General features: G+C 37.1%; 1 protein-coding gene across 1 annotated transcript in view; it reads left to right on the top strand.

The window, feature by feature from the left end:
- Nucleotides 1–27,734, top strand: part of DYRK1A (dual specificity tyrosine-(Y)-phosphorylation regulated kinase 1A) — an 88,813-nt gene that overhangs the window by 51,498 nt on the left and 9,581 nt on the right. Inside the window, exons 3-6 of the mRNA XM_014938168.1 lie at nt 11,688–11,893; nt 22,178–22,270; nt 23,106–23,294; nt 24,029–24,176. Coding sequence (XP_014793654.1) covers nt 11,688–11,893; nt 22,178–22,270; nt 23,106–23,294; nt 24,029–24,176 — 636 coding nt within the window. The remainder of the gene's footprint in view (nt 1–11,687; nt 11,894–22,177; nt 22,271–23,105; nt 23,295–24,028; nt 24,177–27,734) is intronic.

Genomic DNA, 27,734 nt, shown 5'->3' with positions numbered 1-27,734 from the left:
TTTTTACAGATTTAGATTAATCAGTACTTTAATACCAAGAGAACAGACAGTCAGTATTTGCATGATTTAATGCCTATACTTAGAGCTAAACAAGTTTTATTTTTTAAAACTAAACATTGGAACACATTAGTTCAGATAGAGTGATAGCGTGCAGCCATTTAAAAGTTGCACTCATGATGAAGACCAAAACTTACTGTTAAAATGCAGCCTATGATTAAATCTGGTTTTACTTTGGTGCAATTTTAATTTTTTGACTGTTTCATAAACCTTTCAGAAGACTGACAGCAGAGGTAAATCTAAATGCTCTTGAATAAGGCCAGCATTTCCTTTTAATAGGGAAACTTGGTGATTTCTAGTGCATTTCAGAAGCTACAAACTAAGATAAAATATAATTTGTACTTGGAGTTTGCTTGAAGCCTTCTGAAATGTGAGTGTAGAGGTTCTTTTATAGCATTCTTAATAGGACAACTTTCATTTAATCATGTCAATTTAAACTTAACGTCACTAAATTTCTGCTGTCTGTATTATGAGATCACCATGATACATAAAGTATTTTTCTCCTTTACACTTTTTTACTAACTAAATTTGACAGAACTTTCTGTACAAACAGTGTTTTCTGTTTGTATTGGTGTTTTTCACAGGTTGCACTAGAAACTGAAGGACAGGTGTGGGCCTTTCCCCTAGATTAAATATGCTTACATAGCTGGAATTAAGTAGTTGTTTCAAACCTTTGTTTGGAATAATATTCACACTTCATTCTTTGTTTCTATTTTAAGACCTGTTATGAACTTTCACTGTGATCAAAAAAAAAAAGTACACTTCCATTTCCCTGTCTTTCTATTCCCCCTTTTTAAATGGCAAGCATTTCATTAAATTAGAAAACATATAACCTTAGAGTAATTGCATAAAGTCACAAAATAAACATAAATTTGTAGGGAGAGAGAAAAAAGAAGTATCAGGACCCCACCCTTGGTACCTTTTTTACCAACATTGGTGTTCTCTGAAAAATGAGTCATTTATTCTTTTGAATATTTTAGTAGAATTTTATTTTTTTCAGTTTTTAAACAAATGTTAGTTCTCTTCTTTAAATATGGTTTATGAAATATTTAATAATTAAGTATTGGTTGCTGAGCTACTCAGTTTCACTTGTCCATTTGTCATAATATGAATACCATGTTGGGCTGAATCATCAGCCAAACTACTTGAATTTGAACAGTGTTTCTCAAGCAATGGGTTTATGATGAAGAATTGGACAGAGTTAAAATGTGGTAGGAAAATTTCTGAAGAATATTATATGTGTATTAGAAAAGGATCAAACCTTCAGTATTAAGTATGTTGGTTTGTATATATTTGCATAGTTGAGAATATTTCTTCTTCTCTAAATACTAGAGTATCCTCTCTTGGAAGATCACATGGAGGTAGCGGATCAAAAGGTAGCTTAAAAAACCCCACCAAACCAATCACCCAACAGTAGAATAAACAAATTTGCTGATGTGAAGCCTTTCATTTATTTCTTCATGTCAGTATCCTTGCCTCTTTGCAGGAGGGCAGCCTTAATTTTTGTTACTGTTCAGCAGAGGCCATCAGATGAAGAGGGCAAGTTCACAACAAACAAAAGGAGGTGGTGCTTAATGTGAGTCAGCTGTGGAGTCTTTTGCCACGCGATCTTCTGGATGCTAAAATCTGAAAGGCAAAAAAAAGATTCAAAAAGTCTGTGGAAGAAAAGGGTGCATGATATGTATGTGTAGATGCATTAACATACATATACACACACATAAAAATCAGAGTATCTTTGCTTCATGTAATTCCTGGAGACTAGATGAATATGCCAGGCACCTACTGCTGTATGCTTGCCCTGTCCTCTTCCAAGATGATTGCTGTTGGCCACTTTCAGAGACGGGACACTGATTTGAATGGATCTCTGATTTGATATATAAATAATTCCTGTGTTAGTGCCCTGTTGCTTAAAAAAACTATGTTACTTTTCAGCCCCTAGTCCAATATGAATGAAGTACCACCTCTTGTTTGGTTTTGTTTGCAAGCAGAAATGAACATCCATTTCAGACCTCTCTCATTTGGTTTACTTTTCCCAAATTCTTGAAACCTAACCTGTAAATCTGCTCCTCTGTGGAGCTCTGTAAAAGAGATTTACCTACTAGTATGTGTTCCTTGTCTTTGTTAAGTCTTTCAAATTCTATATGTATGCAAAATTAGAAATTCAAAATCATGGTGCCCTTTTGTGTTTAACTTGTGTCTCCCTGTTTTTCTGCAGAATTCCAATCTCATATTTCAGAGGGAAATCGTTGTTTGTGTATTACATGGTTACAAAAACAATGACTACTCTATAGAATGTATATGCAGACAGTAATAATTTTATTTGGAGCACAGTCTGAGGAGTGTCAAGGGATATTATGTTTAATACAATGAAAATGAAAAGTTCTATTGTATGGCAACCTATTCAGTAAGCACTACTTCCATTCTGTCCCTTAAAATAAATCGGGTATTCATGTAGCTAAATAGTATCATAACTTATTTACATAGAAGCACTAAATTGAAACTATGGAAGTATTCTGGTGTTTTGGAACTTCTTTGCACAATACTCTTCAATTGTAATGTTTTTTCAGTCCAGTGTATGCCTAGGTGAAGGCTTCTGGTCTGTGTGAAGGCCTGCACATAGGTCCAGTTCCCACTGTTTACTTGTGGCGTTGTAGGTTTTTTTCAGGCATGCTCTTAAGCATCCCGCTTCTCAAGAATAGACATGTGAAAGCAGATTTCTCGTAGAGCTTAAGATTTTGACTTTGAAAGTTAGAGTACTTGTGTTTCCTCTAGGTTTTAGCTGAGAAATTTGGCAATCTCGAGCTTAATTTATAAAAAAAGTAGTTTCACAGCGTTTTCTTAGTTCTAAGGTTCTCCAGAGTATACTCAAAGTAATATTTATATGTTAATGAAATATAGATTTATATAGTGTTGCCAGTGGATTCAATCACAAGCCCCTCATGAGTTTTCCTTCTCTTGTTGTAGGAGGATTATAGGGAGCAGTGGCATTTAGTCTTTCTGGTACCAGATTTTGGAAGTGGCGAGGGAGAGGTACATACCACAATGTCTCCGTCACAGGTCTTAGCCACTGTATTTCTACAGTAGAGAGAACTAGTGTCCCCTGAGTACAGGCTTTATTGCACAAAAGCAATAAAACATGTGCATACAAGTCCTGTCCAAAGTCCACCTCGTGCTGCAGCTTATCCAAGGAAGAGGATAGCCAAGCCAGGGACAACACTGTCAGAAACATTAATGAAGCCTACGCCTGGCCTGTCTTTTCTCTAGGTTTCTTGCTCCGTCTCTGCCATATGATGGGACACATGACAGGCAAGTCATGTCAAAGGTCTTCAAACTGTTGGGAAAGATGGCACCCAGAAGTAATTTTGTGTCACCTCATAAGCACTTTGTCTTCTCTGCAGCTCTGTCCTTTAGGAAAGAGCACAAGCAGGAGGATTCTGTGGGCTGGGTGTATTGGCCCAGTGAACAGGACTTGAGAGGGTGGTTGTTTCTAAGTTTAGGGCTCAATTTTGCTTTGAGAGAAAGTAACATTTGGCATTTCTGTACAGGGAAATTGACTGAATAGTTATTGTAGAATAGCTTCTGAAGTAGCCATTCTTAATAACATAATTCCTCCACAATATTACAGTTCCTTCCAGAGGAGGAACTACTGTGGGATATTTATAATGGGGTTGTTTGTTCTCCAGTAGCTGCTACAGGTAATTTCCCTTTGTTCCCTGGGTTCTCACAACTTTCCTCATTCCAGAGCAAGCTGAATGAAGTCTATGTACCTTCACGTTTTCATGCAGTCATTTTAAATGCAGTGCATGAGGACAATAGGCAAAGCAACGTTCAGTAGAGCAGTAGTTCACTTAGAGTTCAGGTTGCCATTTGCTTATTGCTTAAAAGATGATTGTTCTAAACTCTAAAATCCCAAGTGCCTGACATTTATTATGCTTAGGCAGATCTTGGGTAGGTCAAACTTGTCTTAAATGTGGGTTTGTTTGAACAGAGTTCTCAAGATACAAGTGTTTATCTCTATTGCTAATTGCTCACTGTCTGTTTTAGGATGTGCTAATACAGTGCAGAGGTGGTTGGATATTAAAGCAATGCAGAAATCGGTCTTCTCACTTTCCCAAGCTTGTTTCTTAGAGGTACGCTCAGTGTAATAGCTGAGGCATCATAATGCTCATTGGTACTGAGAACTTTTCCAAGCATGAATTTTGAAAAACAAGGTTGACCAGAACTCTACAAAACAATTAACTTTGCAAAAAATAGTGGATCTTACGTGAAGGAAGAGGGCTGTACTGTTCTTCAACAAATACAGGACTTTCTTTGAGGAGACATTTGGCTGGTTTCACATTCAGCAAATTGAATACCAGAAAAAAAAAAAAATGTAACAAGAAGGTGGATGTCTTCATCTGTGGTGGCATAGCAGGGATTGAAAATAAAAAGATTTGAAGTCTGAACCCAGTCATACGCACGCAGTACTAAGAACTACCATAGTTGGTCTGTGGTGTAGGCCCACAAGCTCTTGAACTCCTGAGTGTGGAGATGACAATACCCATTGTGGTGAATGATACAGTTCACACTTTTATTCTCTGGTCACGTGTTCTAGCACATTCTCATTCAGCAGCAAACGTATCACTGAGATGGAATACTTCTGCGCGTTGCCGAATGACCGAAATAGTAGATAGCAGAGACAGAATAGGGAAAGGGAGGATGGGGCAGGAGGGAGAGGAGGTGAAAGGAAACTCAGAATATTTAGGGTCAAAGCAATGATCTTTACAGGGAAAATATTGAAGTATAGGAAGAAAAGTGCTAGCAATGCAAAGAGAATGGAAGAGGATGAGTTGTGCAGAGAAGAAAGTTTCGTACTTCAAAATGACTTGACCCCGCAGTTCAGGATAAACCCCCAAGGAATATTGCCACCGATTCCAATTTCATTCTGCATTATTTCTGCCAGTTAAATGCTCTTGTGCCATACTTTACCGGTCTTTAATTTATGGATCCGATAACAAATTCTGCCTCTTCTTTGAGCCAAGTTGAACAAAGAGGTGGGAAAATGGGGACAGTGACATTATTAGGAAACAGCCAAAGCACTCTGTGGAAGTAGTAATCGCTGCCCGAAAGCCAGATGAAGAGGGCTTTTGGGTACAGAAGGGGCTATGAAGTTGTTATAATTTTAAAGGAAATCAGTTACCCAGATAGTGGCAAGTTCTCAAAATTGGCGAATGACTACATTTGAACTTTTAAAGTATGGAATAGAATGCTGATGTGACTTTCACTGCTTTCACCTGCTTCATCTTGCACAACAGTCACTAGACAGTGAAATATTTTTAAAGCTGTTGCAAAGGTTATGCTATCTAGTAGAGAACGCTCTGTCTCTTGCTGTCATGAAATCAAGATCAGCTGCTGCACTGGAGGATGCTTTTGTCCATCTTGAAGGCAAGCTTGTATAACTCATAGTGTCAGAAGTGTTACCGTGGTCCTTTTCGGGTTTAATTTTTAAGTGTGAAGTAAGTAGGTCTGAAGAAATATTAAGGAAATGTCACTAATTTTAATGTTCTGATCGTTTTAATGTCTGAGTTTGTCTCCTTTTTTTTATCCCTCTATATAAGTATACCTAAATAGAATACTTTGGTAGAGCTGTGACAGGGACCGAGAGGGTCATATACATACCTTGAGAAGTGGAGTATATATTTAATGAGCTGGTGACAGAAATGCAGAGAAACTATCTCATCACTATGGGGATTTTCAAATGCAGTCTCACATGACAGAGGAACTGATGTAATAACTCCCTAATTCAAAGAAAGAAATCCTGTCACTTTGTGCTGACATTTATAGCACAGAATCACAGAACCATTGAGGCTGGAAAGGACCTCTGGTGGTCGCTTGGTCCAACCTCCCCCTGCTCAAGCAGGGCCACCTAGTGTCTGTTGCCCTGGACTGTGCCCAGTTGGGTTTTGAGTATTTCACAGGATGTGTTATCCACAGCTTCAGTGACTGTAGAAAAGGCTTCTAATTTTATTAGACATCGGTGAGTCTTGTCCAGAGAATAGATTTTGCAATGGTCCAGCTGTAGGGAAAACTTCAGTTGAAAATTTCATATTCTTGGGTACCAAATTTGAATGACCACAATATAATATTTTTTTCAGGAACAGTGATCCGCTCTTGGGGTGGCACTCTTGTCACCTGCTACTATTTATAGTCCATTGGTGAATACTTGTGCCTTGCTTTATGTTGAAGGGAGAAGGCCAGAAATGCATTGTACCACTTGGTTACTTTGTAATACTTTTGGGGGAAGGAGGTAATGTTTAAATAAGTTACGTAGGCTGATGTCAAAATGGGAATAACAGAATCTAAGATGGATGTAGTAGGAAATTGAATTTTGAACTGCACTGAGTTTTGAAAATCGATGCCAAATTGTACCAAAAATTTTCCTGTACTGTCCAGAATCTACCATCTCAAGTCATTTTTCTACTTTGAGTTACTAATTTCTTTGATACTAGGAAAAGTCATTTAAAACAAACTTATTTTGAATGTGAGAAGTATTTTAAATCCTGACCAAATAAAGAAATACATTCTTGAACTTAGACTCGCCCACTGTGTTAAGATGATGCTTTAAAGAAATAAAACCTACCTTCTTTCATATGATAGAGCTATCAATTTTTGCAGTATCTGTATTTTCAGATAGTTCTGAGTTATGAACCTCTTTTGAGATTATAATTGAAGTTTTCTCTGTATTCACATTTCTGCTATTGGTCCCCTTTTAAACATCTTTTTCTGGTTGTAGTTAGCAGTGGTTTGCTCATGCAGTAGTGTAGCCTTTTATTAATGCTCACTGCTTCCTCACTTGTTACTTTCCAGAGACAGTAAGTTTACAAAAGTCAAGAAGTTACTGTTGTTACCATTTATATTTTGCTTATATTATGGTGGATGGAATGTCGCTAATGAAACAGAGTATTCTGAACAGCTTCACTTCAAAAGAGCTGTTACATTCATGACTCTAGAAATGGGACATACGCTCTCCAGGCTGAAATAAAGGATGCTTTCTGTAGCTGGACCTTTATGACAAGTTCTGATTTAATCTCATCACAGGCAAATAAAGGTTTGTTGTAAATTGTAAAAACTTAAACTGTAAACATACATAAAACGTGTATATTTTTATGCCATTCCCTGAACTAACACATTAGATAAGGTCCATAAAATAATCTTTTCCCTTAATGTATTTCATGCATAGAGATCTTGGCGTACTTTTGTTTTCTGTCACTTTCTTTTATTCCCAAGGTGCTTCACATGCGATCATTTGAACTTACAGTGGTTACAAAGGAAGATTGATGATTGACTAGACCTTGCTCCTTACATGTTTCTATCCTGTAGAAATTATGGCTGTGCCATGGTAATGAGCAGATTTTAGTACTCCCATGGTCAGTAGATCACTTAGTTTTTTGAATGTCTAGAGCTCTCCAAGTAAGCTTTGGCTGCCAGGGGCTTTGTGAACCTCAATTAATTGATGTATACAAATGTTCCTATTTCTGTAGCTGACTGACTCCTCAGCCTAAAACCAAAGGAGGTCAAGATTGCTATTCTAGCCAATTCTTCTTTCTCCCCTCATTCCTTCCTAACATGTCATTAGATGTTTCTTGGCTCACAGTAGAAGTTACAAGTGTTCTCTTGGGATTAGTTGTACTGGGGTAGGATTGCAGACATCATAGAACAAAGTCTGAGATGTGGCAAGGGCAGGTATTTCATCAGGGACCATATCTTGAACATTACTTGTTTTTGTTGATAGCTGAGACTGCCTTCAGCAAGGGAATCTCTGAACTCGTGTGTCTCCATTTCAGTGACAGTAAGGAATCGTAAAGATGGAAATTATTTGGCTACTGATCTTTTGACCCAGGTCATTCTTGCTTATTGCTAATATGGTTAAGAGTAGATACCACCATCTTCACAGAGCCTATTAAAATGCCTTTCTATTTGGTGTAAAAACATGCAGTGTGAGCCAGCCAATTTCCGTCCAACTCCTTGTAACAGACTTCAGGTCATGAGACTCTGGTCAGGCTCTTGTGTTCAGTAATGTCCCTTTTTCTGAGGTTCAGTGCTGCTCTGTGAAATCAATTTATGTTTGTACCAAAGAACAGTGTTTTATAAAAAGTTTCTAATTCAATACAATATTAATGTATATTTGATATATGTTGACATTGTAGGTTGTGTATGACTTACCTCCAAGCAAATAAGCAAATGCCTGTTAATCAGAAACATCGACTCTTAAAAAAAAAAATGTTAAATTGAATGAATAAAATAAGTTATTTGTCAAACTGTGGTTCTTAGAGAAACTTTCTTTGTGATTCTGCAGTCTGATCGCTTTTTTATAGATATGAAGCTCTTTTCTGGGGTGTTGCTGTTGAGTTAACTGAGATGGTCCAACTGACCACCATCAGTTTGGAAGACCAGGAAAGCTGCAACCTCATTGGCCTGCCTAGTGAACTCAGGAGAGAAAGGGTGTGCAAGTGTCAAAAGTTTAAAGCTGAAGTAAAACATTAGTATTATGACTGTTCTTTTGTGAGATAATTATATTTCTAATCCTTTCCTACTTTCCTTTTATTATTTTTTTTAAAAAATGTGTGTAGTGCATTATTCAGTTCATCCTCAGATTTGTTATGATCTTTTGAGTGAGTGTCAGAAGATACAATGAAGTTAAAGTGTAGATGAGAACTTCGTGCTACTGGGATTTTTTATGCATATATGTGAGCTTTCTGCTGTTTTAGTGACACGTGCAATTGCAGAATTTTTTAAAATAAAATTAGTTTTCATTAAGTTACCTCATTTGCTACGTATCTAGTATGCTATTGGGAAACAGTGGCCTGGGGTAGAAAAAATACAGGAAATAAAACTTTTAAAGTAATTGGCTCTACAATTTAGAATTAGTGGTATTTTTTTTACAATCTGATTTAAGTATTGTTTTGTCTTTTAATTCAGTCACCATGATGTTGTTAAGTGAGATTTTTTTTTTTCCAGGTTAAGCAGCAAATCAGCAGAAATTAAAAGAGCAGAAAGTAGACATATCAAATGATGTCTTATGTGTGTTCAGCCACTCTTACAGGAGTGTTCAGTAGGTCTTAAAAAGTAAACATATACCCTAAATTTACCAAATTGTGTAGATGGGAGATCAACTCTGATTCTCTAGTAAAAATGGAGTTTCGATACTAAGAAAAGAGAGTAGTGAGAAAAAAATATTTGTTTACAGTTTTTACGTGACCTGACAGATCCATTAATATATAAAAGAACCATGATTAACTTTGAGAGAGATCAGCTGATGCATTAGAATCTTTGCACATACTTCCCTCCTGTATTTAAATGTGAACTTGTGAAGTTCATAATATGTAATTTTAAATTTAAAAAAGAAGGCGACAATCTGTTGCACAATTCATAGGTGAACATAAGATGTTACTTTGGAATGAAAATAGAAAAAGATACAAGTAATTTAAAAAGTTTACTCTCAGATATTTATCTAATATTTTCTCTTGTGTCTTTAAATTTTGCAGGACAGTTTCACTTTCAGAGCTTACTAGAATCTGTGTTTCTGTTAAAAATCACAAAGCAGTTTTTAAATGGACATTTTGCAGAAGAGTAATTTTCTGTGCAATGTTAAGTTGACTTGGCTTAGAATGGTTTTAGGTCAGGAATTTCTTTATTTTATTTCCATTTGTAAGGTCGTCTTGATATTTTATCATGTAACCAGGGGCACCATAATACACACACAAAAAGAGGAGTTTTCATATATAGTTAATTCGTGAAGGTTTTTGCAGGGGGTTGTTGGATTTTTTTTGTGTGTGTTGGGGTTTGTTTTGTGTTGTGTGGTTTTTCTTTGGTGTTTTTTTTTTTTTTTTTTTTTAAAGTATAATGTTTGAAGATCTAATGAAACATTTTGAAAGTATGTGAGTGCTTGTGGGCAACTAGTTCATTTTCTGGAGCAGTTTGTTCTGTTAGTCTTTTAGTAGTACTGAATTGTAACACTGGAGAAAAACACCAGTCGTCTGTCAGTGGGTATTTCTCTGGACAATTTTACTTCACCTCTTTTAAAGTAATAGTGATTATACTATATATAGGCTTTGTTATTTAGAGCTGTTTGAATATTATTTTGACTTCTTTTATTGAGTATATTTTTCTAACATTATCTTAATGTAAAATGGTGTTTGATTTCGTCCCATGTGGTTCTTCTACTGCCCCGATAGTTGCTGAGTCAATGATGCAGTATCATTCTCAATATTTTATTTTTTCGTAACTTAGAATAGGTGGCAAATTGAGCAGTCAGTTATTTTTAAGAAAGTCAAATTGATGGGTGGTGTTCATTTACTGTTTTCTACTGATTATATTTTCTTGCAAGATTTTGATTGTAAAGGAAACGGGGATTTCCCTTGTTGGTCAAGGTGCTTGATTATTTCACATCTTGCTTCAAAATTTAATCTTTGTCAGTAATTGTGCTTCCAGATTTCAGCTTCTGATTCCATACATATTCCTTCAGTGGCAATGTTGGCTTCAGTGTGCCTGGGTACTTGTCCCATCCTGCTCTGTCTCATATGTTGTGCCAACATGGCATCCATGTAGAGAATTTCCCCCCTCTGGCATAGTCAGCAAAAAGCAAAAGGATGGGTGTTAAATGTGGAACATGCTAAACTTTCATTAGGAAACAAAGAAAACCAAATTGTACTTTAGTCTGTCCTCCACTATTAGAGGACAGTGAAGATATAAGTAGTCTATGAGCCAATTAAATGCCATCTGACAGATGTCTGAAACAGGAGCTGAGAGGTGTGGGATCTGTCCCAGTTAGAGACAGATTCCGTGCCTGTGGAATTTAGCATTTTTCAGAATGTTACGGAATCTAGTACTTTGGCCATACAGTTTGCCATTCTCCTGCAACTTGACACCAAGTATTTTGTTTGTCTCTTCCTTTGCAGTTGCATTGCAGTTGCTTCTTGCAGTCTGATTTCACCTTCCCAAAAAAGAATTAATTCAAATTACAGCGCTTGCTACCTATAGCTTGATGAAACTCAACCGTAGCAGTCAGGAAGCTGAGTTGAAGTACCCTGTGCATTGGAAGAAGGGTGGAAGTTAAAAATGTAGCCTAATGAGCTTGTAGGAAGGCATAAACATTAAGGCCAGGGAAGATGAGCTGCTGAGGCTGGGCACTAGCTTTGCTTTTCTTTTGGTACAGAAAGTTGCTGTGATCAATCTCGAAAGGCAGAACTTGTGTGTTTTTCTGGCTTTCATGGAATCCATACACAAAATTCCTATCTTTGAAAATAATCCCTGTCAAATTCTGATTGAGTTATGACACATAGGTGAAGATGTTAGAAAAGGGATGTTAAGTATCAATAGGAATAAATGATTAATAAATAGGTTGTCACAGTGAAATGAGAATCATAGAATGGTTAGAGTTGGAAGTGACCCTAAAGATCATCTAGTTCCAACTAGAGGAAGCACTTGAGCTAGGTCAGCTTTACATGAGAATGATTTCTGGGTTCATTGTGTATGAAAACTCTTGTGTGTGTGTTAGTGTTTATAAGATCTGAAAGCTAGGAGACGGAGGCTAACTGAGCTAAATATTTTCGAGCCATTAACTGCATTAAAACCTCACATTGTCTTTGCAGGAGGAGAGACTTCAGCATGCAAACCTTCATCTGTTCGGCTTGCACCATCGTTTTCATTCCATGCTACTGGCCTTCAGATGGCTGGACAGATGTCCCATTCGCATCAGCAGTACAGTGATCGTCGGCAGCAGAACATAAATGACCAACAGGTTTCTTCTGCCTTATATGCTGAACAGCTTGAGCAACCTCTATTATTAACAAACCAGGTGAGTGATAACAAAAAAGTCATTGCAGACGTAATAATTCTTTCTCTAAACATATAATACACCCTTAAATTACAGGATATGGGCATATGTTTTTGTGGGGTTTGGGGTTGTTGGGTAGGTTTTTTTTGTTGTTGGTTTTCTTTTTTAACTAATTAACTCCTGACTCTTCAAGGATGGGTGGATGAATAAGTTTCTGGAAGTAGTTCTTAAACATCTGATACATATGTATTCCACTTTTAACATTTTTGAGATGAGAGAGGAGAAAGATTGTCCAAGTGGAGAGCTGGAAAGAGAGTTTAATAATAATTGATTGATTTTTTTAGGGCTGTTTGATGTTAGAATGTGATGGCGTTATTATGTGTTCTAATGGACAGTTTTCTAATGCAGAGTCACTGGTTAGCATATTTGAAATAGAGAGGATTGCACAAAAGATACACTTTATTAAGATACATTTTTTTTAAAAAAAAACAAAATCTAAAGCCATGCTATCATTGGGGTTTTCCTACTAATAATTTATTGCTTGCTATTTCAAGGAGGTAAAATAAACACAGGGATTAGGATGATTATGAATGCTTTTGAGCTGTCAAAATCAGTGTTTCTTCCTTACTGCTTTTGGGTTGCTCGAGCTGCTAAGCTTTCTAACTAATAGTGCTAGTTGACTAGCCACAAGAGCTAGTAGTGCCCTGTGTAGGAGATAATTCTGTTGCTTTCTTAAAAATGGCACAGCCCAGTTGTGGGGACGAGAACACAGATAGGTTTCAAAGCTTAAAATCCAAGTCTGTAAGTCAGAGCTTCAAATTTTGGTGCAGGCTCATGAAGCACATTCCACTTAGTGAGGATGGAGAGTGAAATATTTTGCTGCTACCAGGTTCAGGTCTGTTCTTGTGTTTAGTATGGCTTTGATAGAAAAATCTACAGTACCATCAAGAGATGCTCTGTTGGCATTGCTCTGTAGGAGGGCACTTAAGCAAAAAGAGGGAAGGATTAAAGAGGATGGGAGTGGTCAAACTAAGTGCCAGGATAGGAGATACTAGGACTTGAAGATCTGTAATGACCAGGGCTCTGTGAAGAATGTCAAAGTGAATGGAGCTGGCAAAGAATGTTTTTACTTTCATGAGACCCACTCAGTAGGAGGAATAAATCTGCTCATATGTAATAGTATTTAGCTTGAGAAATCTACAAAGGTATTTTATGTGACTTTTTTTTTATTGGTTAAAGGTCCCCCAAAACCTCCACAATGAGGTTAGTGAATCAGTCTACCAATTAAGAAAAGTTGCTGTGTTCCTTAAATCTTTCAAGATACTTATCTAAGCATTACACTCTGGCATCACATTTATGAGCTTTAGTGTATATTAGCGCTTAGTTGTTCGTGTTTTCAAATCAAAAAGCAAGATCAAGGAACTTGATCACCATTCGTTGCTGTTTGTGGTTGCAAGGGCTGTTAAATGGTAGCTGAAGAATAGTTTCCGGAGAACAGCCAGGAATTCCTGACCAAAGAATGCCGCCTACTGAGATGAGGATGTAAATGTAGGGAAAAAGCTGTGGTTGGCTCCAGAAAATTATCCGTATGAAGAAATGTTTAGCTGGCCACCTTGATAATGGCAATCAATCTGTCTTTGCACCAATAATACTATTTTCCTTTTTCAAGTTGCATCTTGTTTTTTCTGCATTGTAGCTTCTGTCTTCCTGTTCTACTGCACTGCTGAAGTCTTTATATTCCTCTGCCTAAGCAGCTCAGAATTGTTACTCCTTTATCCCTCGTCAACTGCTTTCAGCACCCTTGATTTTGGTGGTGGGCAATTTTTTGGAGTCTTCTGACTACTTGCCTTTCGTGCCTTTCCTTCTTTGAGTTCTTGTGCTTCTTCCATCAACAACTCCCGTAAAGAGTTCCTCTCACCAGATTCCAGGTTGGGAGGTTCTAGGTGAACTTCTTTTGGGGAGTCTCAATTGCTTTTTGCCTTTGCACTGCACTTCTGGTTAATCTTACCTGCAACCCCAAATCCAGCCAACATCTTTATGCTAGTGAGTCAGATTGTGTGCTCTAGACCTTGTCTCTGTGCAAGAAAATTTTCTGGTTCTTTCTCTTTCCATAGCCCTTTTGTCAGCTCTGGTTCATCTTGATTAAAACGTAACTTTTTTTCTTATAAAAGCCATGATTCTCTATTGTTGAAGGCTTTGTGCTGTCTTATTTCTTCATTGCTGTGGACTACCATCTTGCCTTTTGCTCCAGGTGTATCTGCATACCATCTAGGTTTTCATGTCTAAACGATACGTGCATCTTACAGATCTTTTCTTTATGACATCTCTACAGGAATCCTTTTTATTCAAGGTATTGCCTTGAATATGCTGCAACTTGTTTCTCTCTGTCCTTGATAAAAGCTGTTCTGTCCTGTATATGTCAATTCTGAAAAATTCTTGGAGAGATCATTTTCTGAACTGCCCTTGTGTGGTTGTTTCATTCCTCTGTTGGAATCCCACCACTAGTTCTTTTTGTTGTTACGTGCTTGTCTGTTATTAAAGGTTGTAACACCAGACTAAACTTTCCATTGAATCATTGAATCGTCTAGGTTGGAAGGGACCTCAAAGATCACCTAGTCCAACCATCAACCTAACCCTGACAAAAAAATAAATAAGAAATAAGCAATAAAAAAATCTCTAAACCATATTCTTGAGGACCACGTCAACCCGTCTTTTGAACACCTCCGTGGGTGGTGCCTCAGTCACTTCCCTGGGCAGCCTATTCCAATGCTGGATAACCCTTTCCGTGAAGAAATGTTTCCCAATATCCATCCTAAACCTCCCCTGGTGCAACTTGCCCTTGTCCTATCTTCTGTGACCTGGGAGACGAGGCCGACCCCCACCTCTCTACACCCCCCTTCAGGTAGTTATAGAGCGCAATAAGGTCTCCCTCCTCTTCTCCAGACTGAACAACCCCAGCTCCCTCAGCCTGTCCTCATAAGACTTACTCTCCGGGCCCCTCACCGCCTTCATCTCCCTTCTCTGGACCTGCTCCAGCACCTCAATGTCTTTTTTTTGGTAAGGGGCCCAAAACTGAACACAGTACTTGAGGTGGGACCTCACCAGTGCTGAGTACAGTCATTTAGTAATGACAAACTCTTCTGTCACATAAGGTGACATACCTCTATGTTTTCAAGTAAATATGGGTAAGACAATCATGTTTTCAACTTGGGCAGCAAAGGGAATAGGCTGAATGTATGTTGTAGAAGGCTTGTTAGATTGCTCTAATAGCCATAAAACATAGGAGGAAAAAGGTGACTTCTGGCAGATACAGGACGTGTAATTCTTAAAGGGTAGATCCTGTTAATGCAATGTCTTGCATCCAGTCAAACAGACAAGAAGTTAGGTCTCTGCGCTTCAGTTTCCCATCATTTCCTAATGCAGCAGTGGCCATCAGCAGCCTGGAGGACTGCGTCAGCTTTGGTGCTTACCGGTTTTAACAGCCTAGAAATAGCCCATTTGGGTGCAAGCATCCAACCATCGATGAATAGCGAGTTGCCAGCGCCTTTGCATCTGAGAGTGCTCCATGACCTTGTTGACTCAGTAGCCAGATGGGTCAAGGAAGCAGGAATGTCCCAGGGTCAGCGTTTGGTGGTGCCGGGGTTGCCAAGCAAAATTCTTTCCCGAGCTCCAGCCACCATCTGCTGGCCAGAGCGCTGCACTGCATTGCCAGCCGTGCTGCAAGGCACTGCTCTGCCTGGGCAAAATTTAGGAAGGTCTGTCCTCTCCTCTCTGAAATACTCCGTGGTCTCAATAAACTCACTTCTGTTCAATAATTTGCGGAGCAGCTTAGCCTATCACCGAGTGAATCTTTCGTTGATGGGAATGGAGTATACAAGGGCTACGAAGGGTACATCCTTGATTGCTACATTTGCTGAACTTTGTAAACGGAGTATTTTGTCCAAATCCAGACAAAATTGACCTGCTTGAAAATAAAACCCCAGTGTGAAGCCTCAGCTTTTGGGATGCAGAGGTTTTGTAGAATATCAAGTAGTCCTCCTCTTGACAGTAAATTTCTTCAGGCTGCAGGAAGACACATAAGGATACTGCTTGTCAGTGCTAAGAGCAGCTGTTAAGTTTGAGCATGTAGAACAGCAGCGTTTTCTGTAAACGATGTCATTTTGATAAATAGCAAAGATGATCTGCCTTATTATGTGTTTTCAGGTTATTTTTGTGTCTTTCTTTTTACTGAGGACTAACTCCTTTTTTGGAGGAATATTGTCTTGTTCAAGTCCCATAATGATTTTCATTCATAACCAAATAATGGGGAAACTAGGCCTTGAATGTTAATTTATTTTTTTTATTCCCACTCTGTCCCTCTTGTTTTTTTTGATTTGTAATGGCTTGCAGACCATATTCTGGTATTTTATGAATCATCCCCGGTAGCAGATTAAAGGTTAGGAAACAGTAATGACAATTTATATTGAAGTTATAAATTATGTGTATTTATATTATGTTACCCCTAAAATATTATTTATATAATCATCTCTTGCACCTATTTCTTTTTTGTTATGGCAGCCACAACCTACTCATCATTGGCAAGAAACAAATAACAGGAAGATACTTCAAAGTCAACCAGATTGCTTTGTTTTTCACTTATTTATGAGGTTTTAAATTACAGTTAAAAACTTCCAGCTCTGTCCTTTCTTTTTTTTTTTTTTTCCACTTTTTCTTTTTTCCCCCTCAGTAGTTAGGCTCAAGGCTTTTGTTTCCCCAAAACTGCTGGACTGTAAGGGTTTTCTTTGAATTAGTGATTCACCAAGTGCTGGGCCTGCTGGCAGGATGGGGTCCTGCTCTTGGTCTTACGGTCTTACCTCTCTGACAAGTGCCAGAGCCAGCTTCAGGAGAGAAGTAAGAGTTTGTGGCCTCAAGTGAATAGAAGAGATGAGATCTGTAGTACCTCTCTCCTTCAGCAGTAACAAACAGTAATATTTCTTTGTCCTGTTTCACTTGGTTGCATGTTGAGAGTTCAACATGGCCTGATGTGAATAGAAGATAAGATCTTAAAAGTTTTCACAACTTCAAACAAGCATTTCTTTTGTGCTGTGCTAATGTTTGTCTTCATCATGGATACTCAGATCGCCTGAAACTTTTTTCAGCTGAGTACAAAAAATTAGAAAATTGATTTACCTGACAAGTTGAGGTGAAATCCTGGGCAGATTTTGGTAACAAATTCCAACAGTTTAGCTTTCATGAAGCACCTGGAATCCAAAGGTCAGGCTGACTGCTAAACATCTTTCTCTCTATATGTATCTAAGATCAGTTATCACCTGCAAAATTCTAGGTTTTACTAAACAGATGTTGGCCAGAGATTTTATTGATTGCAACTGGATCATTGCAAAGTTAATGTGTTCTAGCAGATGCTAGCAAATCCTTAGTTCAGTTACTCCAGCTACCTAATCAGCAACGTTATTATTAATGATGGTGAGACTTCACCAGACTTTTGTGCTAAATGTGAGCATGCAGTTAATTTCAGTAAAAGCATTTCTCTTACTTTCCATTTCTTGGACATTTTTTAGAAAAATATGTTTATGCTCTGGCAACAAGAATTTCAGAGTGGGGTTTTTCATTCCCTTTCTCTTACTCCCCCTACTTCCCACTGCTTTTTTTTTTTAAATGGTTGGGCTGAATCTGGCAGATAACCCTTATTTCCTTGCTGGTTTTACTGATTTATTTAACTTTAAACTTATCTGTTTCTTACTTTTAATCAGCAACCTTATTTGTTTGGGGAAGGAAGCCAGAATTAGGAGGGAAATACTCACAGAACACAAGTCAATGATTAAAGTAATTGGACTGAAATTCTGTCCCTACCTGCAGATAGTTCTGGCTCTGAGTACAGTCAGTTTGAAGAAGAGTCTCCGATTTCTCTTGTTATCTGGCACATATGCTTTTTCCTCTTTGATGATTTTTAGAAAAATCTGAAGTTTGCTGTCTCTTATGGGGAACTGTTACTGTGGTTTGTGGTTACAGCAATTAAACATCTGTTTTGTTGACCCACTGGAGACGCCATCTACTTTGTGGCTGCCCACCACAATATGGGATTACCATTGACTTCCTATTCTATATTATAGTGATGCAAGAGGGGTTTAGAATAGCAAGGGGCATAGGAGATGAGACTAGTCCATTCAGTTCTTTAATATGGGGCTCTTACATAGGTCCTTGCAATTGGACTTCTTGCTAAAAGTTAGCCTTATAATATATAAATCTTCTTTACTTATTCTGTTTATAAAGTGGAACTTCTACAATACACAAGCAGAATTTCTCTTTTTTTCTTTCTTCCTTTTTTAATGAATGTGGATAGTAATGGATCTTGCTTTTTAAAAGAAATCTGAATGAAAACATTCCATTAACAGAAAATATGTATCTGCTCAGAATTTCCCGTAATCAAAATAAAATGCATTTAGTAAGGAGCAGTGCCATCTGTTTTTTAGATAACAAAGCCAAAGGGAGAGAAATTTTATCTGTTCCTTCATTCATTAAACCTCAAAGACTATACTAGTTAAAATAACATACCTGAGTTAAAAAGTCATAGTTTCCATTAAACACGTCTTTTCTCAAATATGTTGAGTACATGTAAGTGGGCCTCTTGGTTGCCTTTGTGTCTGTTTGTTTGATTCTTCTTTGTTTAGAGTAGTTACAGGTTCCTTCTCAGCACTAGTCATGTGTGTTTGGTTAATAGGTAAGAAAATCAAATTTCAGTTCCTTACTTGCAGTGTAATTTTCATCATGATACCATCCCAGGTAGCTGTACTGTTCCCATTGAGGCATAAGTGTGGACCAGTCAGAATGTGATAGGTATTAACTGGCAAATATAATTGTAACGAAAGTCTGGAAAACCAAGCATATCTTTTGATTTGTGTTCTTTCTTTGGGAAGATCTGAGGTTGCAGTGTTGCTCTCTGGCCACCAGATAGAGACTGAAGCTTGTGCAATCGGATTTTTCTTTTTCTTTCTTTTTTTTTTCTTCCCTTTTTTGTGTGCTTGAGTGTTCTTTAAAGCCAACAGGGAAATCAGTATTGCCCCAATGATACAGGATTTGAGAGTATTACTGTAGAAAATGGATAATGACCACTTCGTTCTATAGTCTTCCATCATCAAGAAGAAGGGAGCAATAGTCTCCCAAAGTATCTTGGAAAAAGAAGAGAATGTTACAAATTTTGCTATATAACAGGGGGAGGAAGAAAAGGTCAATTCTTTCTCCTCTCCCACCCAAGGCTTTATGAACCCCGGATAGCAAAAGAGTACCTGTTAAAAAGTTCATAGAGGTTAAAGTATGAATGCGGAATGTGTGACTGTCTAAAAGCACAATTTTCAAATAAGGTGCTGGCTGCAAGTATCATAGGGGTAGCCTGCAGAATTTTATTTATTTATGATTAGGGAATAGCAACAAAATAGATTTATTTTATTTTTTTTTTCACCAGGTTGCTTATTTAAGAGTTGAAATTAGAAAATCTGATTATTTTTTAAGTAAGCAAGCAAATTTGACTTAGAAAATAAACACGAATGCTTGTCTTACAAATTCACTTGCTAAATTAGAGCAACCTTATGCCTGAATAGTTGACCTGAGTTATGGACTTTGTCCACACTGAGATTCTTTCCTCCAAACTCATAACCTGCACAACGGAGACCCTATGCTGGTCACAAGAGCCTAGGACAGACTCATCCCTGCCAGCATTCATGCACCGCAGCATGGCTAATTCTACTGGCAAAATCTAGCGGTGTTCCTGCGTTCAAATAAGCTCTTTAAGTCAGATTAAGAAATATAAAAGAAATACTTGCATTTGAAAAGCCTGTGGCAGTGACAGTTGGGATTAGGACTAGATTGCTGTTTAGTTGTTTAACAGTGCTGTGGGAAAGAACCAGAAGAGATCATATTTAGGTGTGATTTGCTTAATGGTTCACATTTGTTTGATGGATGAAAGGAAGAAGCAAAAATGATTTGTAAATGTCAAATAGTTTGTTTAGGAAACTTTAAAACAGACTTTCCTGATAGGTACAAAATGATCATGCTTGTAATAAAAAAGAATTAAGGAATTAACTTGGTAAAACTGCTAAATGGAAATTGATAGCGGGCATATCCAAAAGTGAATTGACTGGAAGAAACACCTAGGGCATGACTCGGGTTAGAATTACTTGAGGGACATTTAAATGTATCGTATTGTCTCTGAGAAACATTCCCTAATCAAAAAGACCACAAGTCAGGAGTCTTGAAGGGGTGTAAAAATGTTACGTGGGCATATTTTTGGAGTGGTGTGCATCATCAAAGCTTCGAATTACCGTTTCTCAGGAGCTTTCAGCTCCACTGAGTTTTGTACCTGTTGGGAGTCCCAGCTTCATGCAAATGCCAGTAACCTTACTGGAAGAGTCTTGTCTTTTCCCCCAGTCTTTAGCTCTCTCCCTTGTTCATGCTCTGTCTTGTTCTCTTGCTCTTGTTTTTCATCCCCTCCATGGCAGCCTGCGCACCCACCGGAGGAGACCGTGAGCTTAACTTTCTAGTTATGGTTGCTTAGGTACCTGAGTTCAGGTCCAATTTCAGAAGCACAAACTCTCTTTCGCACCCACCGGAGGAGACCGTGAGCTTAACTTTCTAGTTATGGTTGCTTAGGTACCTGAGTTCAGGTCCAATTTCAGAAGCACAAACTCTCTTTATCATAACTTCTGTTTGTGGGAACTGTTTTTGGTCACTTCAATGGGATTTTTTTATTTTATTTTATTTGGTCATTGAGCAAGAAAAATGAGCTATTCGCACAGCCACCATCATGAGTATTAAGTAATACCATGGAAGATAGAAGAGCAGTTACGCTTTTCCAGTTCGTTTATTAGTTCAGCAATACTGATATAAAACTCAGTTTCATTATTTTTGTTGACAGCTTCTGCTCTTTCCTCAGCTCTGCAGGAGGCTGCGTATCAGTTTAGCTGTTAATAGGAGGCAGCAGATGAAATTAAGCGCTTGGAAGTGAAGAGAGTTATGAGCGTGAGGATATTTGATGGCATGAGATGAGAGTTTTAAGGCTGAGTGTGGTGGTGCTCAATCAGCTAACCCTCTTAATACTGAGTAAGGAAGTAGAAGAAGCTTTAGCATCTATGAAACAAGCTTTACTCCAGTGGAATTTCTTAAATTTGCCCTGTGGATTTCTGCCATTGGGAAGACAGGGAATAGAGAGGCAGGCTACGGGAGCAGTCACGCTAACCTCACCACTCTTGGTCTTCTAGCTCCCCATCTGACACTGTCACTGGGTGGGACAGAGAAGTTGCCAGAGCTTGTCTGGTGGTAGAGTTGTGCTGTTAAGTAAGCGTCTGCTGAACGGGTAGTCAGCGGTAGCCAAATGAAGCAGTTTGTGACTTAGTTTTTTCTGCCTTCACCTGGGGATACTACTCACCTCTAGCTTGCCACTTGGAGTTTTATGTTTTCAGCAACTTCATCTTCCAAGATTTCAAACAAATCTCAAGGAGGAATAGAAGTTGATTGGTAGATCCAGAATTTACATGCTGCATGTATGTAAAGAAAAAAAAGATGTGATAAAATTGTGTGCCTCTAAGTCCTGTTTCTTCAGGAAACCAATTAAAAATTGGCCTGCTGTTGAAGATTATTTTGTTCTAAATGTAGTCAATTTTAGAAAAAACAAATGAGGAACATAACTACCAGGGACATTGTTTTAAAACTTTGAAAGTAGGTGTGGTGTTCATGTGCATGCTTTATATTTCTTTAGATTTTCTTTAGGATTTAGATTTAGGCCTGGATATTGCAAAGCGTGGTAGAACAGAGGTTTTTTTTCTTTTGGAATTTCATAGTATTTAAATGTGGCAAACTGCCACAGATCTCCAGTAGTTTTTACTGTTTACTTCCATTTGTGGTTTTAATGCAGCTATACATTAAATATGGTTACAGTTCATATATTAATCAAGAGCAATGTCTAGAGGAGCAATGTCAACAAGAATCTCTGTTGTCAAAGGAGCTATATTTTTAACTAAAAGAAAAACTATTTATTGGAATTAAGCCTGTAAGTTATAATGGGAGGAGAGGTAGAAGCCTTGGGATTTATTTCTTTATTTTTTGCTGAATTAAGTTTATGAAAAAGTAACTTAACTAAATTGTTAATTTCTTTTGATTTCTATATTTGGTTGTTTTGGTTTTTTTTAATATTGGCTTGAAGAAAAAAATGTTACAATGAAGTAGCTCATTTCTGTGAATATCATGATTTGGTGTAGTAATTATATTGTTAAAGTCCTAACTTTTTTTCTGACTTACAATATGGTCATATTACAGAGGCGAATGCCCCAAACTTTCCGTGACCCAGCCACTGCTCCATTGAGGAAACTCTCCGTAGATTTGATCAAAACATACAAGCATATTAATGAGGTAATGGCTCCAGCTATCTTGGTAATGTGTATCCATGTGAAGTTTTTGTTTACAATACATTACTAAGTATATTTTCTGTTAATAATCTCGTGAAGAGAAAATCAAGCTTTTTCTCTGTTGCTCACATCTCATTTGTGATCATGGATGTCACAGTCCTGCTTTCTGTCCAGCACATAGGAAAGTTTTTATCCTGGAATTTATGTTTCTGTTGTTTTATAAACAAATGTTGAGCTTTGCTATTGCATGATAAGGAGATAAGAGTAGCACAAATACTCTATTAGCTCACGTTATGAATGCATGTAAGGATTTTTAAGGAAAATAGTGAAGTCTTTTCCCTAAATTATTTTATTAATTATTACTGACAAATGTAAAATATAAAAATTCTGTGGTTAATATGGGAAAGCCTCAGTCAGTTTCTAACTCTTTGGTAATAGTAGGGAATTCAAAGGGATTTCTGCAGTGATTACTGACTTCCCTTGAATTCTTCTTTTCCAGTCTTGTGGGAAGAACTTCTAGGCTAGTTACCATTTTTAATTTTGCTGTGTGTATAGTGTACTGTGATGTATCTTTTCTTTTTGCACCTATGAACTCTAGGGATCAGCGTTATTAGTGCATTTATTTAGCTCTGCTTTCTGAGTTTAAATTATTCATCAAGACTTTGCTTTGGTATAATGACTTGACTTCAAATAGAGTGATAGCAGGAGAGGATTGTTTGTTTTTCCAGTAGTAGAAGTTGCATTTTAAAATCACAGGATTAGATATGATGATTATAATAGCTGATTCTATTCTTTATTGAACTGATGCTGTAAAAAGTGCTCTTACTTTTCACATTCAGGTTTACTATGCAAAAAAAAAACGGCGGCATCAGCAGGGCCAAGGAGATGATTCAAGTCACAAAAAAGAGAGAAAAGTTTACAATGATGGCTATGATGATGACAACTATGACTATATTGTAAAAAATGGGGAGAAGTGGATGGATCGTTATGAAATTGACTCTTTAATAGGCAAAGGATCATTTGGACAGGTAATGTGAATGAGCTGAGCAACCTGTAATTCATGTGAATCATAATATGTGTTTCATTTGAAGTGTTATTCCTGTTTCATTTTGAAATTAAACTCATTTCTCTTAATCCTGTTATACTGAGTGCCTGCTCAAGGCACTTGTATTTTGTGCTGTTTCTTGTTACTACAGATAACACTTGAATGTACTTCAATATATAGATCTGGTAAAGCATTTTTCAATGAGCGAATCTCAGCCTTTTGCTCTCAGTTCACGTTTTTAGCTGTTTGGGTTGAGTTTTTAAATTAAAACAGTAGTCTAGTGCTTGGGATTAGCTACTACAAATGTTACTAAGTAACATTTATTTTGACTTTTTGTAGCTGCAGCCCAGGCTTGAGAAAAAGTCTGGAAGGAGGATAGAGCTCTTCTTTTGTTGTTTTTCTTGGATTCTGCCATTCGTTTGACAGGATTGTTTTTGATGATTTGATAATTGCATTCGATATAATGCTTGCCTTGGTGAAGCCTCAGTGAAGGCTCAGTTCTGTTTTGCGACATCACTGCGATAAATCTCACATGATCAATTGTGGTTTTATTGTAGTATCAAGTAAGAGAAGAAACTTAAGAAATTTAACTGGAAATAACAAACGTTCTAAAAATGTTTTCTCTGAATTCAGAAAGTTGAGAAAGATTAGAAAGAGTTTTGCTGTGTTTTGAAAACTTGAAGGATTTTACTGATGTATTTGACTTTTCTCTTTCAGGTTGTAAAGGCTTATGATCGAGTGGAACAGGAGTGGGTGGCTATCAAAATAATAAAAAACAAGAAGGCTTTCTTAAATCAAGCCCAGATTGAAGTGCGACTGCTTGAGCTTATGAACAAACATGACACTGAGATGAAATACTATATAGGTATTTGAATAGTTATTCTTCATTTTTATTTAATCAAATTGTGAATATTTTAGATATTGCTGTATAGTGTAAGATGCTTCTGGTGCTAAAGAAATGGAAAGAATAATACAACTTTTAAAATTATTAATATTTTTTAGTGCAAATTTTCCAGTTTGCTTTGCAACAGGACTAGATCCAGAAGAGGAATATAAAACATGATTTGGGATTATGGACTTGTTACTTTGTAGCACTGAGATCTTGTGTAGAATTTTCTTTTTCCAGTTAATGATATGGACACCTGAAGAAATTGCCATGGACTGGCTTTTCCACAGAAGCTGTGCTCTGTTGTAGTTTCACTACTTTGAACATATCTTAAATGATCTCAGAACTGTCATGGAGAAGAGCATGCATATTTAATATAAACCAGGATTATACAGTAGTTCTCTGGCTAGTTTAATCATTATTTTTTGATTGTGTGTGTTTAAAAAGCTCAAAATGTTGTATAACAAAGCTGAGATAAGACTTGTGCGAATGTTAAGTCTTGCCCATTTATAGCTCAGAAATATTTTAAAGCTTATAATTTTGACAGTTCCTGTAGATTGGATTGCTGTTCCCTTCACTTATTATAATGCTACTTAAACTTTATAATAATGATGAAATGAAGTCGGCTTGTGTAAAAGGTTTACTAAATCCTGTCTATCCTCTGGAGTGGAGAATTAGGCAAAAAGATGATGGAAGGAAAGCAACAGCATGTTATAGAGAGACTGCGAAGTGTGAAGAAGAGTGATTAAGGAAAATGCAACTGATTTTTAAACATCCTTTATTTTACGTTGTAGAAGCTGAAATACTAACAGCTATGCTTTTCTGATTTGCATGTATATATTGGATTACTATTTTTTTCTTTCTGAAGTTTAATAGGAAGAAACCTTTGAAATAATCATAGAATCATAGAATGGTTAGCGTTAGAAAGGACATTAATGATCATCTAGTTCCAATCCCCCTGCCATGAGCAGGGACACCTCCCACTAGCTCAGGTTACTCAAATCCCCATCCATCCCGGCCCTGAACACTTCCAGGGATGGGAAATGTTAATATTTGGTAGTATTAAATTAACTGATGAGTATTCAGTTACATTTTAACTTGTTTTACTGAATGTTAGATTGTTATCTTTAAACTGAATACATAAAATATATTCTAAAAGGTTTTAAGGTATTTTTAACTTAAATTTATTACTGATATGTTTACATAAAACAAAAACTACACTTCACAGGATACTGAATCAAAAAGATGTTTCAGGAACATTGAAGACATGACTAGTTTCAGATTAAGCAAATTCAGCAAATAAAGACACTATAGCATCATCAAATTAAGCTCTTGAAAGTTTAAATTTTTAGAGTCTGTAACATCAGGTAAAATGAAAAGCACCAAAACATCATATAATTTCCCTCTGTGAGTTAGGGCAGGATGGCTTTATATAGAGAGCAGTGCTGAAACAGGAAAAAAAAAAAAAAAGGAGAAAAAAGTGTTGGTGATTTTGAATAGTGGAAAAATAATATATACCGCCTTTGTTAAGACAGGTGATTTTATGCTTGTTTCAAGCTGATTTCCAAATCTGTTAGGGTATATTTGAATAGCTCCCCTTTTATTTAACACAGTATTCAATGAACATGGCAGCACCAGCAAAGATCAAAAAACCCAAATACATAATGTTTTGAGTGACTACCTTGTACTGCATGCTTTACAAAAACTGACCATGGAAAATGGAGATCTCTAGGAACTTCACTGGAAAGTATTTGTAAATACAGGATAACTGCTTATGAACATACTTTTGCAACAAGACTTAATTGAAGCATTCAACATATTAATGAAAAAATAAGTCTGTAGGATGTGTGGACAACTCATCCCTCATAGGCTTTCGGATACATGATTCTGAGTATAACTGAAAGCATTGCAAGTTTTTACAATATACTATGTGCTGTAAAATGTAGACTTCAGGGAGAACATGGTTAAATACACTGTAGCATGATCTATAAGGACGTAAAGTTTAACTGCTTATGATTCTGTCAGAAGTCCTCCAATAACTTCAAACTTTCTGACTGGTCTGCTTCAGATCTAACACAAGTGTAAGAATGCATTAAGGTCTTCAAGTTTTGCAAAAATTGGTGACAGATTGGAGAAGAAATGTTCAAATGTCATGTCTACACTGAAGGAAAGGTGTGCCAAGTTCAGCTCGTATCCAAACTATTTGAACTATGTGGTGGTTGCAACTGGTACTAGCTGGATAGGAGCATGCTGGTAGCTACAAATCAATTGGAGTAAGTTGACAGGTCCAGCAAGCTTAGGTGGTGTGGGCAGGAATTGGAATCAAGTGTAGGAAGACCACAAGGACATGAAAAGGTGCTGATGCTTTCGTGGTGGGAAGATAGTGGAAACATGGCAAAGATGAGAAAATAAGGTCTAGGCAATGATGTATTGCAAGAACTGACATCGGGGTGGAAGTAAATGTTATTATACAGGTAAGTTGTAAGGGACACATGAAGAACTGGCTTATGATAATGGAGAAAAAAAAGATCCATAGGGCATTAAATAACTGAAAGTCTGAGTTTGCCTCGTGCTAATACTGGTTCAAGATTTTATTGTGACAAAAAGGGGCGTGTGTTGTTTTTTATCTGAGGGCTGAAGTATTTGTCCTATTTCAGTTTTCTGTTATTTGTGGCAACCAACCTGAATGATTGACAGACTGCTTGCCTCTAACAGATTAATGTGATGAATTTTTCACCTATTTCATGAAAAAAATTGATTGGATTTAGACTGGATTGGTTGCTTTCATAAATTGAGATTATGCCTGATTGAAATAAATTTGATGCCTTTAGAATATTGATCAGTTTTATTAATTGAAGTAATCCATTGAAGACATGGCTTATAAATTGCAGTAATGTCTTAGTATATGTTAAATGAATCTGATAGTAAAATATTTTCTCTGTAAATTTAAGGGAAATTCCTAATAAATAATGCAGTCTGAAGTGCAATACCTGCTTTGTTGTTGAGATTGCCACTGTAGGTGCACTTTTTTCCAATCTGCTTGGACTTGAACACAATTTTAGGATGGTGGAGAAATGAACTCTCCCCTGAAAAAGATCAAAAGTGTTTCAACAAAGGTTGCATTATGTACAGTTTGCACTTCTTGCCTTTTTTGTTGATATTTTTATATACCCACAAATGTGTTTGACTTTGCTAATAGGAGTGTGATAACTTATTTTGAAAAAATATCCCTTCTATCTTTTAAATTATTTATTGGTTATTATAGTTTTAGTGAGGTACACCTGAGCCACAACTCAGATGTGAAAATGTTGCTCCATACCCTAGGCATAACAGAAATTTTCTGTAAATAATCACAGGCTGAGAGAGTTGGGAGTTCAGCCTGGAGAAGAGAAGGCTCTGGGGAGACCTTATAACAGCCTTCCAGTACTTAAAGGGAGCCTACAGGAGAGATGGGGAGGGACTTTTTATCAGGGAGTGTAGTGATAGGACAAGGGGGAATGGTTTTAAACTGAAAGAGGGGAGATTTAGATTAGGTAC

The sequence above is a fragment of the Calidris pugnax genome, unplaced genomic scaffold (genome assembly GCF_001431845.1).
Source record: "Calidris pugnax isolate Ruff unplaced genomic scaffold, ASM143184v1 scaffold25, whole genome shotgun sequence".
Lineage (NCBI taxonomy): Eukaryota > Metazoa > Chordata > Aves > Charadriiformes > Scolopacidae > Calidris > Calidris pugnax.
This window is presented reverse-complemented; position numbering and strand designations above follow the sequence as displayed.